At 31.0% G+C, this 14,403-nt stretch overlaps 4 protein-coding genes and 1 long non-coding RNA gene across 10 annotated transcripts; 2 read left to right on the top strand and 3 right to left on the bottom strand.

The window, feature by feature from the left end:
* Window positions 1–661: 661 nt before the first annotated feature.
* LOC105153461 (uncharacterized) lies at window positions 662–2,432 on the bottom strand. The gene is made up of 3 exons (XM_011068324.2): window positions 2,275–2,432; window positions 1,700–1,945; window positions 662–1,624 (listed from the first exon to the last, which is right to left on the bottom strand). The coding sequence occupies exons 2-3, from the start codon at window positions 1,918–1,920 to the stop codon at window positions 1,327–1,329; spliced, it is 519 nt and encodes a 172-aa protein (XP_011066626.1). The 5' UTR covers window positions 1,921–1,945; window positions 2,275–2,432; the 3' UTR covers window positions 662–1,326.
* Window positions 2,433–3,069: 637 nt separating this feature from the next.
* On the top strand, window positions 3,070–4,727 carry LOC105153460 (uncharacterized). Of its 3 annotated transcripts, none has more exons than XM_087409126.1 (4): window positions 3,070–3,085; window positions 3,164–3,536; window positions 3,622–3,801; window positions 3,895–4,727. In XM_087409126.1, exons 2-4 carry the CDS (start codon window positions 3,438–3,440, stop codon window positions 4,288–4,290), a joined length of 675 nt encoding a protein of 224 aa, XP_087265252.1. In that variant the 5' UTR covers window positions 3,070–3,085; window positions 3,164–3,437; the 3' UTR covers window positions 4,291–4,727. The 3 variants fall into 3 exon arrangements, with proteins under 3 accessions (XP_087265252.1, XP_011066625.1, XP_011066624.1); XM_011068323.2 differs by lacking the exon at window positions 3,070–3,085 and having other exon boundaries at window positions 3,112–3,321; window positions 3,431–3,536; XM_011068322.2 differs by lacking the exon at window positions 3,070–3,085 and having other exon boundaries at window positions 3,113–3,536.
* LOC105153459 (HEAT repeat-containing protein 6) lies at window positions 4,728–9,309 on the bottom strand. Of its 4 annotated transcripts, none has more exons than XM_011068320.2 (12): window positions 8,954–9,301; window positions 8,605–8,853; window positions 8,280–8,513; window positions 7,371–8,196; window positions 7,009–7,298; window positions 6,556–6,894; window positions 6,267–6,422; window positions 5,870–6,085; window positions 5,557–5,634; window positions 5,280–5,486; window positions 5,045–5,161; window positions 4,728–4,956 (listed from the first exon to the last, which is right to left on the bottom strand). In XM_011068320.2, the coding sequence occupies exons 1-12, from the start codon at window positions 9,128–9,130 to the stop codon at window positions 4,783–4,785; spliced, it is 3,063 nt and encodes a 1,020-aa protein (XP_011066622.2). In that variant the 5' UTR covers window positions 9,131–9,301; the 3' UTR covers window positions 4,728–4,782. The 4 variants fall into 4 exon arrangements, with proteins under 4 accessions (XP_011066622.2, XP_011066619.2, XP_087265251.1 ...); XM_011068317.2 differs by having other exon boundaries at window positions 5,870–6,089; window positions 6,175–6,422; window positions 8,954–9,300; XM_087409125.1 differs by lacking the exon at window positions 8,954–9,301 and having other exon boundaries at window positions 5,870–6,089; window positions 6,175–6,422; window positions 8,280–8,533; window positions 8,605–8,744.
* A 159-nt stretch (window positions 9,310–9,468) lies between these two features.
* Window positions 9,469–10,552, top strand: LOC147908602 (uncharacterized). The gene is made up of 2 exons (XR_015546062.1): window positions 9,469–9,577; window positions 9,865–10,552. It is a non-coding gene; the product is annotated as an uncharacterized LOC147908602 (long non-coding RNA).
* Window positions 10,553–10,557: 5 nt separating this feature from the next.
* On the bottom strand, window positions 10,558–13,016 carry prel (preli-like). Its single transcript, XM_011068316.2, has 3 exons — window positions 12,642–13,016; window positions 12,333–12,546; window positions 10,558–12,010 (listed from the first exon to the last, which is right to left on the bottom strand). The coding sequence occupies exons 1-3, from the start codon at window positions 12,731–12,733 to the stop codon at window positions 11,585–11,587; spliced, it is 732 nt and encodes a 243-aa protein (XP_011066618.1). The 5' UTR covers window positions 12,734–13,016; the 3' UTR covers window positions 10,558–11,584.
* Between the last annotated feature and the right edge of the window lie 1,387 nt (window positions 13,017–14,403).

A 14,403-nucleotide genomic window follows, 5' to 3' on the forward strand; every position in this document is an offset into this window, starting at 1 on the left:
TCTGAAAATTTTTATTTCTCTAGACCAAGTAGCGGTAGAAATTTATGCACACCGTGAATAATGACCGAGTATATTAATAAAAACCTTTAATATAGACACCTCATTATTTACAGAGTCGATTATATTTCGTTTTGTCATTTATCTTGGTATTGGCTGTATTCCAATATACTCATCCACTGAACTGTAATAGATATATTATTATTACAAGATAACAATCTTTCAAAATATACTCCAACTATAAAGAATATTTACTTGTAATTCAGATAAAATTGTACGATAGAAATTCAAATTGAGTGAGGCAAATCCGATAATTTACTCACTTAAAAATCCTACAACAGTTCCAATGAAAAATAATATTGTATCATGAACATTGTCTATATATTCCTTTTTCTTTGAAAACGTTAAAAGAATACATCATACCTTTTCAAAGTAGATTTTAATTTGAAACAAGATTGCGTTACTGTGTCTAAGCAGAGAATAGGAAGTAATTATTCTCTTATGACAGTTAACAGATATCACAAGGTTACATACTCAAATAACGTAAACAAATAATATATACATTTTGGGTCATTGTATAAATAAGAAAACATATACACTTATATATTAAATTACGAATGTAATTATATTAAATTAAATTAAGACAATTAAAAGGTGTACTAAATCTCTTTCTAATTACATTTTAATATTGTAGCATAAAATACATAATTTGTTATTTTGAAAATATTTTATAACTAATTATGGTAATAAACTAACTTGATTTTGTAATCGCTTTCTCTTAAAAATTAAAATTTGTTTATATAGGCTAACAAAAATAAAAAAATTTCAGCACTTCTCTTAATATTATAAATTTACAATGCTATGTCCAGAGTAATGAATCAATTCTAAGCAGAATCGTAAAACTTGTAAGAACTTATGACTAATATTCTAATTTTGTGCGTACGTATTGCAAGACATATGATTATTAATTTTAATCATAAAGTTTACAAGAAATCATAGATATTTACGAATAATCGTACGTAAGAAGCTGTCTAAAAATATAAAGGTATAAGTACTTAAAAATTCTTACAAGAATATGTTACGATTTTGCTTATAATTTAGACATAAGTTACCAAATAAAATATAAATTAATTGAACGTATATATTACATGTTTTCTTAAACGATAAAATATTGTAAAAAAAACCTCTCTATGAAAAGTTTTTTTAATGTATAAAAACAAAATTTACAAAACAAGATTTACAATTGCCAATTTATGTATATATAAATAATTACAAAATATGAAATACTACCAAAAGATATGGAACGGCTTGTATAATGTTTTACAATATTTAAAAATATAAACGAGTACAAGATTTTAAAGCTATAGTTGTTTTACAAGTTGGGCATTTTTTAGCTGTCTGAAGGAATGTCTGCAAACATTCTAAGCAAAATAGATGTCCACAACGAGTAGTATAAGGTTTCAGTTTGGAAGATAATGCTTCAAAACATATTGGGCATGTAAGAGGTACTGGTTCTTTAATATCTGATTGAACTGAATAACATATTTTATCTTCTTCAATAGTATCGTCAAGGATCAAAACTTCACTTGTAGCCTGAGAAACTCTTTCTTTCTTTCTAGTACTTTTCCTAAAAATATATTTTTAGTTTTAAAATAAATCTATTTACTTTTCGTTAAGAAATCAATAAGATATATATACAAACATTTGGGTATCTTGTGTATTTCCTAAAACAATGGGAGGTATAGGCCTTTGATCTGAATTGCTGGTTACATTATTGCTAGAAGATACATTTTCGACATTTCTCTGACGTGATTTTCTTAAAGGTCTGACTGAACTTGGTGATTCCTTAGTTAAATCAATAACATCTATTGAAGGGGAAACATCTATTACTGAATCATCCATGAAATTATTTGTATCTTCCATTATATGTATATATATATATGTCAATCTAAAAAATGTAGAAAATTAGGATATTTTTATATATTTCATTTTGCTGCTAATTATAAAAACATTCAAAATTATACTTATACTAACTATACACTAATTATACTTATTATAATTAAATATAATTAAATTATTATTCATTATATTTATTATTATAAAAATAAATCGGTAGAAGCTGTTTTATGTAAAATGTGACATCTTTTATACGATGACAAAATCATGTAGGTTAAGTTATAGATATGATGATATATAATGACATTATACATTTCCATAATTCCAAATCGCGAAGATAAGGACATATGTCGTTAACAGGCATATGAGGCACATACTTACTTTGCACAAATTATTTTAAGATTTCCGGTTACACTTCGTCGCGTTTATAATTGTTTTTCAAATCTCAGCTGTCTCTTCTCTCTCCAAGTGTCTCCAACTGTCTGAAACTACTCTTACAATGGGCGCATTCAACGGACTCAACAGTTGAGTGACAATTCGCTGTTATTGGTGTATTCTTTTCGACTATCCAATCAGAAATTTAGATCTAGAAGAAATGTCAATTGCGCTCATTCAACTGTTAAGTCTGCAGTTTATAATCCCCATATCACATGAAATTGCATTGAAATTGCGTCTATATTTGCGTCTCTTGACTTAAGCTAGTCACACACATTTTTCGTAACAATAACCGTAAACGTAATGTAGGTTTTCGTAGCCAATCGCGTTGCTCGATTCGGTCGTCCGTAACCGTAGGGGTATATCCACACATATTTGCATAGCCGCATAAACGTAAGCAGAAAATTATCCAATCGCATTTCTCTTATGAAGTCGCACGTAAAATGTGATTGGATAATTTTCTATATTATTTATGCATATGTTTATACGGCTATACAAGTTATGTGGATGTACCTTAATCGAGCGATCAAAATCTTATTGTAAGGGGCTCCGCACAATAAAAAGAGTAGGAAACAAAGGATAAGAATTTTTCAATCTATCAGAAACTGTGTATTCCACAATACATGATATCTGATAGATTGAAATTCCTATTCTCTGTTCTCTGTTTCCTCTCTCTTATTGTGATACATGGCTACAATTAGCAGTAGCAGTAGTGGATTAAGGAGTAGGCGTAGAAATCGACCAATCATAGTTGAATGTAAGAAAAATAATCAACTATGATTTGGTCGATTTCTACGCCTACTCCTTAATCCAGTACTGCTACTGCCCATTGTAGACCATGCATTACGGAAAGTGTGTGATTAGCTTAATTAAAAAGAAGCTGTTGGCGCAGACGGCAATCTTCAATTCCTAGTTGATAATTTAGGAACATTCAAGATCATAGATTTTTTTTCCTGTCCTGCCTTAAATGCACTAGAATATTTTAAAGACGCGGTATGTTATTGGTATGCTATGGTGTGCTAACCAACAAGTTTATTTTGAGAGAATCAGAGTCATAAAGATTTATATTGTCAAGTTAATTCACTTCTTCGTATTCACGAAGTGGAAAAATGTCAGACGACAAGGAAAAGGACGAAGAAAAACCTGTAGTGCCAAAAACAGCCGTGGATCTGCAAAGATTGAAATTAATGAAATTAATGAAGAACGTTGTAAGAAGGCTTGCATATTTATCTATTGATTTATGCGTTATTTGAATCAGAATTGTATTATATAATTTGTGTTTTAATTGTACAGGATAAACCAGTTATACTACCAGAACGTCCAAAGGCCAAGAATACACCTTCTGTACCAGAATTTGTTCGTAATGTTATGGGTAGCAGTGCTGGAGCAGGTAGTGGAGAGTTTCACGTGTACAGACATCTGCGACGTAAGGAGTATGCGCGACAAAAATTTATTCAGGAGAAGGCATATAAGGTGATTATTGTATAATATACATACATCTAGAGTTGCCTAAAAATCACATATTTTTTTCCTGTTGATTACAATTTTCTTTTGTCAAAATTATAGGAACTTTTAGATGACGAATACCATCAGAAATTGGAAGAGAATAGAAGATTGGCAGAGGAGACAACAGCAAAGAAACGTGCTAAGAGATTGAGGAAGAAGCAGGGACGTAAGCAGAAGAAACTTAAAGCTAATAATAAGGAGGACAATGCTGTCTTGGACGAAAAGTATAGTGAGGATGACAGTTCAGATGAGAATGAAGAAACTAAAACTGTAGAAAATAATAAGGTAACTGAAGAAAATGACAGTTATCCTAAGAACATTTCCATGAATGAAAGTGAAGTAACGTTAGCGACAGAAAAGGAATCATCATTACTTGTGGGAGAAAATCAAGAAGATATGTTAAAGACACAATCTGAGGTATCAAGCGAAAATATTCAATGTGAAGATGGCACTTGACATGTATATTAATGGTCCGATATTTTTTGTTGAATTTGAAATTGATCTAGTTTCCACTGAATCATTCGATGTGGAGTACGCTCAAAGTCTGGAAATATGATTGACTCATTTCACTTTTGCTTTGATCCACAAATCTAATGAAAAAATATTACTCTAAATTTGCATTGTAGTGGAACCGAACTGAAGATTTCAGTGAAAACTAGAACATTGATAGATTTTTTAAAGCAATGTATCAGTTATTCATTCACAATTAAAATTGTATATCATACTGTATTATATATCATTATAATACAATTTTATATTGGTATGGATTTTTTGAACAATATTAAAGTAACTAATTTACATGTATATATTTTTAATTCCACTGATATCAAGCTTTCTTTATTAATAAAAATTGTAAATTGCAGTAAATAGCTGGTAAAAAAAATGTTAAAAAATATATTACATTGCTTTATTTTTTTTTTCTTCATCATTTTAGTTGTATATACAATTCTATATCGTAGAGGTAATGGCATCTAGATTGTCATAGCGATTAGTCTTCTCGAATATATTTGCCAAAGATTGAGCGATTTGTCGTTCTTCAACAGAATGTGCATTTTTCACATGCTGTGCTAATTGGACTTTTGCTTTAATTAAATCTCCTAGCTTTTCAGGTAAAACAGTCTCCTACAAAATTTCAATACATCAAAATTATAAAATTATGTTCGTCTTGTATATTTGATTTAATAATTATATTTTGTATAACACACTATACCTGAAATTGTTTCATGAAATTAGAAATTTCTTCTAAATGGTCGCCAATCTCTATCCAAAGACTTTGTAGTTCGGATTTTTCTGTATGGGCAGCTACACAACTAAGAGTAAGGCACAACTGAAAAATATTTTCTGCTTGTTAAATAATAATTAAAAAGTATATATTTTTTGTATTAATACATAACCAATAATATTCCAAGAATATTGTTATGTATTATAAGAAAAAGCATACTTACTTGCTGAATGAGTGCATCTCGATGCGGATATTCAACGTAGCTTGGTACATGTTGAGCATTTTCAAATGCTAATACAATATTTTTCCACAACATTACAGTATATTTACCGTAGTCATTACATGAAGATAGTGCCCATGCGGCGTTAGTTCGTACTTTAAAATTAGGACTATCGCATATCAAAGTCGAAAGCGCTGGAAATACTTGATCCTATAAAAATATCTAGTTTTACACATTTACACAAGATAAATTCACTAATCACATTTTTCCAAGTACATACTTTCCAAGAAGATGGCAATATCGCGTCCGGATCGTGGCTCAAAACCAATCCTAAAGCTCGGCAAGCGTTCCATCGTACCTAATGTTATAAATAAAAAAGATTTATTTTTATTAAGTAAATCAAGAAATATTTATTGCAGCTACACACTTCATTATTGCAAAATAATAACAAAACATTTAATGCATAAGTATCGAGATAATGGGATTTGATCATAAATAAATCTATTTTGAGTTAAAAAATATATACATAAATAATTATGGAAATTAATATTATAATAATAATTATTATGAAATCATTAGAACTTTTCTCTTACTTTCATATCGTTTCCTAAAACGGCACATTTGATAAGTGCGTCCAACCCTATTGTCGTGTCGGAAAGTATATGTTTCTGTGGACATAAATGTAAAATAGTTCCAATTGCTCTGACGGCGTTACACTTCACTTTATCATTATCTTTTGTAGCCTTAACGCTTATATGATACAGTTTGGGTAATAAATCTTCTAAAGGAAATGGTTCCACATCTTCATGCTGTCTGGATAAAAGATATATTTTTATATAAATAGAGAAGACATCGCGTGCAAAGAAGATAATGAAAGAAGGCAGTCTGAAAAACAAACTTTTGCCTGGAAAGACAGTCACACAAATTCGCCAATGCCCAAGCACTTTTTACACGAACACCAAGATTTTTGTCCTCAAAAGCTGAACAAACCGTATCAGCCAGATCCATGAGAAAGCCGGTATCGTGTTCCAAAGACGGTAAAGTTACCAACATTCCTAATGCACGTAAGCCGGCTGCTCTTACAGCACTTTCTTCATCACGAACTGCTCCAAATAGAATTGTAATTATTAATATAACTCTTTGTCTCTGCAAATATAAATGAAAATAAAGCAGAATATTAGAGATGACATGAAAAATATTTAGCTTGATGAATGTCATAAGTTCATAAAAGAAATAAAAATTTGGATAATTACATTCTTTTTGTTTCAATTATTCTTACCGATAATTGTGTGAATACATTTCCACTGATGCTACCTAGACAATCGCAAGCAGCTTCTCGCAATATGGTCCGTGATGTTTGGGCGAGTGATATTATAGGTTCAAATATAATGTTCCAAAATAATATACCATTACTATAAGTTTCAGTATTTGTGAGGCAACCAGACATAATTTCTAAAACTCGACATGCGTGCAATATTACTTGGTTTTCTGTTTCCTCCATAACCGAAATTAAAACCGTAGTCACATTCTCCAAATGAGGAAATATAAGATTTCCTGTATTAAATACCAGTCTGCCCATAAGTTTTAAAGATTGAAGTCGTACAGGTATTTTAACTAACTAAAATGGAACAAATTAATTTAAGTAATTTTTTCAGTTTGACTGACAACTACTTTAATTACAAAATCTTCAAATGTGAAAAACAAAAGTATAATGTGTATCGTTTATATATACCTTATTAGATATATTTTGTAAACAAACGCGAACCAGCAAACAAGCATTTTCATCTTTTGATATTGATGTGATCTCATTATAGCTATTTGTCGAATTTTCGATATCCTCGATATCTATTTCCTCTTCTTCTGTTCCAATGTCACTGATGGGACTAGTATCAAACTGCGAACTTTCTGATCCTATTTCACCCACAGTTTGCTTAGCTAATATGTTTAATATTTCTTGCGTTATAGGTTCATTTGAGGCAAATGCTTCAAAAATAGATAGTGCCGCAACTCGTACAGTTGGATCTAGAAAAATAACTTGACTATAATGAAAGTAATAAATTAAAAATTAAATAGAATAATAAAGGCAAAATATACCTTTGTGAAATATATGCGGCTTACAATTCCTAACTAATTTGGTAGCCAAACCTGGTTTCAGTCGTTCGTATGATGTGCCCTGTACAAGAGCTGCTGTGCATTTTAACGCGTGCGTTAATACAGCTACATTTTTTTCAGCCAGTAAAATTAATGATAATGTAAAATGTAGTTCCTTGACCATTAAACATACTGTGCCGAAGAATGTGATGAAAGAGGTATGATTGGTATCCTCGGCGTGTATTAAAAATGGTTTAGCACCTATCAACAATTCAGTTAATGCACACAATACATTCTGTCGCACTTTAGACACAGGTTCAACTAGTATGCTTCTTGTCAATACTCTTGCGTCATTTCGTGAACCGGTAGCTACGATTTGTGGCCAGTATCCAAAAATCTCTTTACTTCGAGTGATTTCTATTAGAATCTGCAATAAACGTACAGCTCCCAATCTTACTTTGGAATCGATGTGGATAGAATTATTAATCTCTGTATCCGAAGTATCTGAATCACTGGAATATTTGGAAATTCCTGTATGTTCTAGAATGGCATTATTTCCTGAATCGGACGTATTTTTCTTGGCTAATGTTTTTCTAGATCTTGCTTTATGATTTTTAAGATTCTTGCATTTGGGAACTATGTGAACTCGTTCTGGGAGATTCATAGCAGCTGGACGAAGTAATTGTGGCCTTGTAACTGAATAACCTTTGATGCCATAAAATAGGAACGCTTGCACCACTCCTAATATTTCTCCAATAAGATCAGGAGATTTAAGGATCAATTTTTCAATGATCATACAATGTAAAATGTGCAAGCATAAATTTATGATCTATAAATGTACAAGCAACTCTATGAAATATGTATATATGTATATATATACCTTTTGAATTGTACAAAAAGTAAATTATATACCTTACTGTAGTAAAGCTTATCATCATTATGATATGGTAGAAGTGATAAAATTTTAAAAATTATATTTTTTATCAAATATGTAAATTCATCTGATAAGCAATAATCGTTGCTTTTGTTTGTTACAATTTCTTCTAAACATCCAAGTGCATGAAAATTAATTTCAGACCATGGATTACATAATGGATTTAAATGCTTCATTAACAAACCCTTATCTTTAAGTAACAGACGTACATGCTGAAACATCAAGCAGTTACCTAATTTTATATAATGATATAATAATTTAATTTAATAATCTTTGTTGTTGAAAAAGAAGCCATATACTAACATGATTGATATCATCAAAATAACCAAAATGTAAAAAACTTTTTATAGCAATTAATACATCAACTTGTGCCAGTGGGTCAGAAAACTCCAATGCTTCTAAAATCCATCGTTTGCAAGTTACAAATGTCCGACCATGAAGCTTGATGTTGCTCTGAGTTAAATTGTACAGAAATTTGCAAACATTTTGAACTAAAGATGTTTCTGTAGGTAGAACTGCTGCACAAAGTTGATTCACCAATAATAATATTGCCTGGAAATAGATGTAATCTTAATAAATAACAAAATATAGTTTGAGCTGCAACTAGTACAAGTGTTTTATATTAATCAACAAAATATCAAATATTCCTTACATCATTATTTATAATATTGAGACATCTGTAATCTAGTTCGTTGAGATCATTTAAGCACGTATTGATCTGTTTCTTGTTGCTGAGTTTTGTACTAGTTAACGAAAGTAGTCTTTCGATTAACGAACAAAACTGTGTCGTAGTATCACTAATTGTACGATTTACGAGTAACGAGGCCATGATCACCGTTTACATATAATTTTGTTATTTAAGACAGCATAAATAACTTCAATTATGTTGTAATTTGTATATTACTACATGACATTGCACGATTTTTAATAAATTATAAAAAACAATGTATTTACTCCGTATAGAAATAAAACCTGAGAGCACCCATTGTATAAGCCCGGATCCTCATTCAGACAACAGTGCTTTGACACAGAGCGCTGATTGGTGAAAAGCCAGTTGTGGAGATAAAATTTACCTCCATCACCCGTTTTTCACCAATCAACATTCGATGTCAAAGCGCTGTTGACCGTATGAGGATCCGGGCTAAGATATTCTTATGCTATGAGAGCACCCATTCCGGCCTTTTTCGTGACATCACACCATACGGCACAAAACTCTCGTACACTAGCGACACCAATATCTATTTAATAAAATAGATATGAAGTATCACAATGATATGTATGTATCGACATTGCTGATAAAATCATACTGTTGATCATGAATGTGATACGAGTCCTGCTATATCCACAAATTGTGGATAAAAAGATAGATAATAATATACAGGGTTGGCCATATTCGACGGAAAGATCTGGCAAACACTGTAACTTTTGACAGAGATGTTAGATCGAGTAACGACGTTTCCCATGATTGAAAAAAAAAACATCTTTCCGTCGAATATGGCCAACCCTGTACATATAGAATTATATGTATATATTTATGCCTACGTAATTTTTCTTTTGCTCTAGCCTACAGAAAGCGTCTAATTTTTTAATCATGAAGGAAGAAAAATAATACAGGATCACCTAGTTAACATCCTATCATTCTGGAAAATGTGTGTGTGTGTGAAATAGATAATATTTATAACACTAAAAAAAATTTATTTTAATTTAATAAATTGATATCAATAATATAAATTTATACATTATACTGTCTTAAATTTAAAATTGTTTTTTTTTTATATTCTATTAAAAATTATTTTGTGTTCTATTTTGAAAAATTATTTTGTGTTCTTAAAAAATATATTACATTGTATGCCTTTACAATGTAATGTATATATAAGTATTTTTATATATTTTTCATAAAAATATAAAACAATATAAGAATAAAAATAAATGGAATGTTGTTCCAGAAGAAAGAATATCGTATATATACATTATGTAACTAACATTTTAAATAAACTAAATTTTTATGTTATATATTTACAAAACGCGAATATACAATAGTTGCGTCACAAGTTAAAATTATGAAATAGTTAAATGCATTCAGTTTTATACGAATACAATAAAGCATATGTACGAGTGTCGATGGAAGTTTTTTAACCGCATTTGCAATTTTTAACGCGTGTAGCTTTACTCGCCTTTTGCATTTCATGCTTTATTATATGATCCGATTACACAAAGATCATAGATATATTAAATTTGTTACTAGAAACATTGAGGTTTTTATTTAAAAAGGTTACGGAGTTGAAACTTTATTTAAATACATGTAAGAGCACTAATTACATTCATGAAAATTTTATTTAATTTTAGTTGCCCAAATTATTTATTTATTAATAATTTAAATCTTTTTAATAACAATTCAAAGAAAAATATTTAAAATATAGAAATACTGTACAACAATCTTAAATCACAGTTATAATCATTTTAGTAATATATTGCTAACATACTGAAATTATGATACATTGATAATGTATGGAATCAAATCTTTCAGTAACTTGCAGTGGTCAATTGACACTATCCGTGCCGTCGCATATCTACAAACTATATTTATTATATTAACAGAGAAAAAGATTTATTGTAAAACTATCTACTTGAATGTATATTTGTAACGTATGTAATTGTTTTCATTGGCATTAATAATTGCGTACGAAATGCTGTTCTTTACAATTGTCAATTGCAAGCTTTAGGTATGGCGCTGTATGCAGGAAATGCGCAAATGAGTGCTGATACACATTGACAAGCACATCAGAATACTTTTGCACATTTTGTATATATACGAGATATTTTACGATTATAAAAGAAATAGAAAATGTTTTTACGTGTAAAAAATAAATAAATAATTTAATGCTCATTTTTGATGCATGTATCACATTTGATAGCATGCTTAATTATGCAATAATTTGGCAGTTAAAAGGAATGGTAACATTACAAATGGGTCAGACTCGAAAAACTTTAGCAAATTTTACATGTTACGATGAGAATCTTGTGCTATCAAGCCAAACAAATTTTCTCAAGTTTCGTTACGTGTTCAATCAACCAACTTTCTAAATCTTTTTGCACTGTGTCATTAAACTGTGCTTATTAATTAATATACAAATAACTGCACTCTTGAACTAGTCTCTAAAGCTTTACCATTGTTTTGTTCAAGATACATCAATAATACCGTGTTATTCAAGAATATTTCCATCGCTAAACGATATTATTCAATGATACGATTTTGCACTTTGCGTTTGTGAAATATATAAATTTACGATTGATTTGGTTGACAGGCCGCATATATTGGTCTTGCTTTTTCCTTTGCTAAATCCGTAGCTTTCTTAGCAGCGTCTTTGACCTTCTCTGCTTTACCCTGTAAAGAATGTTGTAAGTCCTCTGCAAGGCTCGGTTTTATCATAACACCATCATCTGCAATGCTGTGGCTGGCTTGCACCGAAAAACTCGTCTGAGACAGTTTCGGATTTAGAAACTGTGTTGTATGGGGAAACATATTTGCGAGAACGTAATTGAAGCCCTCCGACATTTTGGCGCAATTCTTTTTAAACCGATCTAAGCCGAAGGCTTGAATCGCTCTGCTAAAACCAAAGACTTGACTATCTATCCATGCTGATCTTTTTGCAATTGTCCAGTCTGGATTTTCATCGGAGATCTGATAAACCACTTTCTCGACGATGCTCTGAAAAAAATTATAATTCTGTTGAAAACTTAATTACCAATGATAATTATAATTGTTTTCTTTATCAAGATTATCAATTTTTAAATGTTTTTTACTATTAAACAATCAAACAGATAAAAGAATTTATAACTAAAAGTTTTATAAATTTTGTACGTTTGGTATTATTTAATTTATACCAATTCATTTAAAATAGGACTTTTGAAAAAAAAAATCTTCATTATCTATTTCTCTAAAATTTAAATCACCTAGGAAATAAGCTAGGAAGTTATCGTTTTAACATTTGTCCTAAAATAATGATAATATTGTTTTCTAAGTAGCCTACCATAACTTTGGTGTATCCCAAATTCCTTGTATACGTAGTCAGAGTCTTTGCTTCTGGATCGACAATACTCTCTTCCACAATTTTTACAATGTTTTTACTAATGAATCTTTCACCCCATTTGGGTACTCTGTTGGTTTTTGTTAGCAGCCGCTTGGAGTAGAGCTTTCCATTTTTAATTTCTCTGGAGATTGTATCCTCAGTGAGAACGTGTGAACTGAAAATCGTATTGCATTGTGAATTCCGATGAATGCACAATGTTATGTAATATTTGTATTTTAGTTACGCATATGATGTAATGTGTTCAATCACCTGTGCGGATTCGGATATCTCTGAAAGAATCCTCGAACGACCTGCGTCCAATCGAACTTGAAGATTGTGATATTCTCATAATATTTCACCATCGTGCAAGGACGACGAATCTGTTTTTATTCGGCAGGGAAAAGGGTCTGTGAAGAAAGCAACGATAGTGCGAATCTTCACGAGAGATTGACACAGATTACCGCGAGAATACGGTCGGTAATGGATCTGAATGGATCAGAATCCCCGGCGAATACGCCGCTTGTCGAACATAACGAAGATTGTGTATTTAACACGCGATTACGTGCATTAAAGCAATATGCAGTGATAAGAATGTGGTAAGGAGAGGGAGGAAATCATAGAAATAGAAGAAGTGAGAGTAGCGATCGCGCTAGGAATCATCAAAACCATTGATGTGATATTATGGAGGATAGAGACTAAAGAAATCACACGATGCTCGATTTCTTGAATGATAAACATGCATATACACATGCATACTGCTATGCTTGCTTTGAATGCTTGACGTTTGATAAATATCTATGAAATTAGCAATTATTTCTTTTGATGCGTGTAAAGAAATAATGAAGTAATCCATAATAAATATAAAAATCATATATATGCAGCATGCAGCACTCAATGTATGAACGAATTTTAGAATACATCAGAGTAGGCATGATTGTATGCATGCTATCATTCAAAAAATTGAGTATCATGTGTTCCATTTTAAGGAGGCCGAACTTATTGTATATGGATGAGGCCGTCAAAAAGCGTGTTCAAAAGTGATCATCTGAATCAGTTCGATCGAGATGTCATTTTCGTTCCATACACACCTAAAGTCACTAGATAACAAATAACGCGATGAGAAAATTCACTGAATTAACATTTGAAGCCAAAACGACATTGAAATGCTATCCTAAAGCCATAAGCAAGGGAATAGCGATAGCGATAAGAATAACACGATTTCAATCTATTGGAAATCGGATATATCGCAAAAAACAGTTTCTGATAGACGTGTTATTTCTATCGCTATCGCTATTTCCTCGCATTGTGTCTTGGACTTAACCTGATTCTGTTGTAAGATCGGAAATCCATACAAGGGTCTGGAAGAAAAAGAAGAAGAACTTAATTCTGTTATTATCGAAAATGTCCGGTTGCTGTGTTGAAAATTGCAAACCGCAGCGAAAGAGATTGAAGTTTTGAATAATCGCGCGTCATGGAGCCAAAATGGCGGCAGTTTGCGGTACTTTGTTATTCTAGTGATTTTAACGACACCGTTCTCGCAGTTTGCATGGTGGTTCATACCAATTTTATATGAAGAATGCTCCATTCTTCATGCAGTTTTTTTAATGGCAATTTATGTGAATTTCGTTTTTCTACTATTGTCAAAGCATGATGTCAAAGAATAACATCTCTATTCTTAGGTTATGTATGTTCGGTTGTGTTATTTAAACATATGGAGGAGTTTTGCGATTTGAACGCTATCTATCGAGCACTACCAATATCAATTCAAAAACTTGATTTTGAACACACTTTTCAAACCCTAATTTGGTTTCCTCAGATCTCCTTAGTCCCCATCCTCCATGGATATTATTAAAGATATAAATCGTCAATTTATATATTTGAGATTGTTTTTTAAGATGTTATAAGTCAATCAGAAAGCTACATTAGCACCGTATGTTGTAATTACTTGAGATGGTTTTAAAATAAGAACAAACTATGAATATAAAAATTGATTTGTTTTCTATTCCTGCAATTAGACTAGAACTCTCTTTTT

This window comes from Acromyrmex echinatior, chromosome 9 (assembly GCF_024713525.1).
Source record: "Acromyrmex echinatior isolate Ae372 chromosome 9, ASM2471352v2, whole genome shotgun sequence".
Lineage (NCBI taxonomy): Eukaryota > Metazoa > Arthropoda > Insecta > Hymenoptera > Formicidae > Acromyrmex > Acromyrmex echinatior.

Coding starts and splice junctions, on each gene's coding strand:
- prel (XM_011068316.2), bottom strand. CDS start 12,733: ATGGTGAAATATTATGAGAATATCACAATCTTCAAGTTCGATTGGACG. Junction 12,547..12,641: donor AGATATCCGAATCCGCACAG/GTGATTGAACAC, acceptor TACGATTTTCAG/TTCACACGTTCTCACTGAGG. Junction 12,011..12,332: donor TGGGATACACCAAAGTTATG/GTAGGCTACTTA, acceptor AATTTTTTTCAG/AGCATCGTCGAGAAAGTGGT.
- LOC105153459 (XM_011068317.2), bottom strand. CDS start 9,130: ATGGCCTCGTTACTCGTAAATCGTACAATTAGTGATACTACGACACAG. Junction 8,854..8,953: donor TCAATATTATAAATAATGAT/GTAAGGAATATT, acceptor ATCTATTTCCAG/GCAATATTATTATTGGTGAA. Junction 7,299..7,370: donor GCCGCATATATTTCACAAAG/GTATATTTTGCC, acceptor TTATTTTTCTAG/ATCCAACTGTACGAGTTGCG.
- LOC105153460 (XM_087409126.1), top strand. CDS start 3,438: ATGTCAGACGACAAGGAAAAGGACGAAGAAAAACCTGTAGTGCCAAAA. Junction 3,537..3,621: donor TGAAATTAATGAAGAACGTT/GTAAGAAGGCTT, acceptor TTAATTGTACAG/GATAAACCAGTTATACTACC. Junction 3,802..3,894: donor TTCAGGAGAAGGCATATAAG/GTGATTATTGTA, acceptor TCAAAATTATAG/GAACTTTTAGATGACGAATA.
- LOC105153461 (XM_011068324.2), bottom strand. CDS start 1,920: ATGGAAGATACAAATAATTTCATGGATGATTCAGTAATAGATGTTTCC. Junction 1,625..1,699: donor AATACACAAGATACCCAAAT/GTTTGTATATAT, acceptor ATATATTTTTAG/GAAAAGTACTAGAAAGAAAG.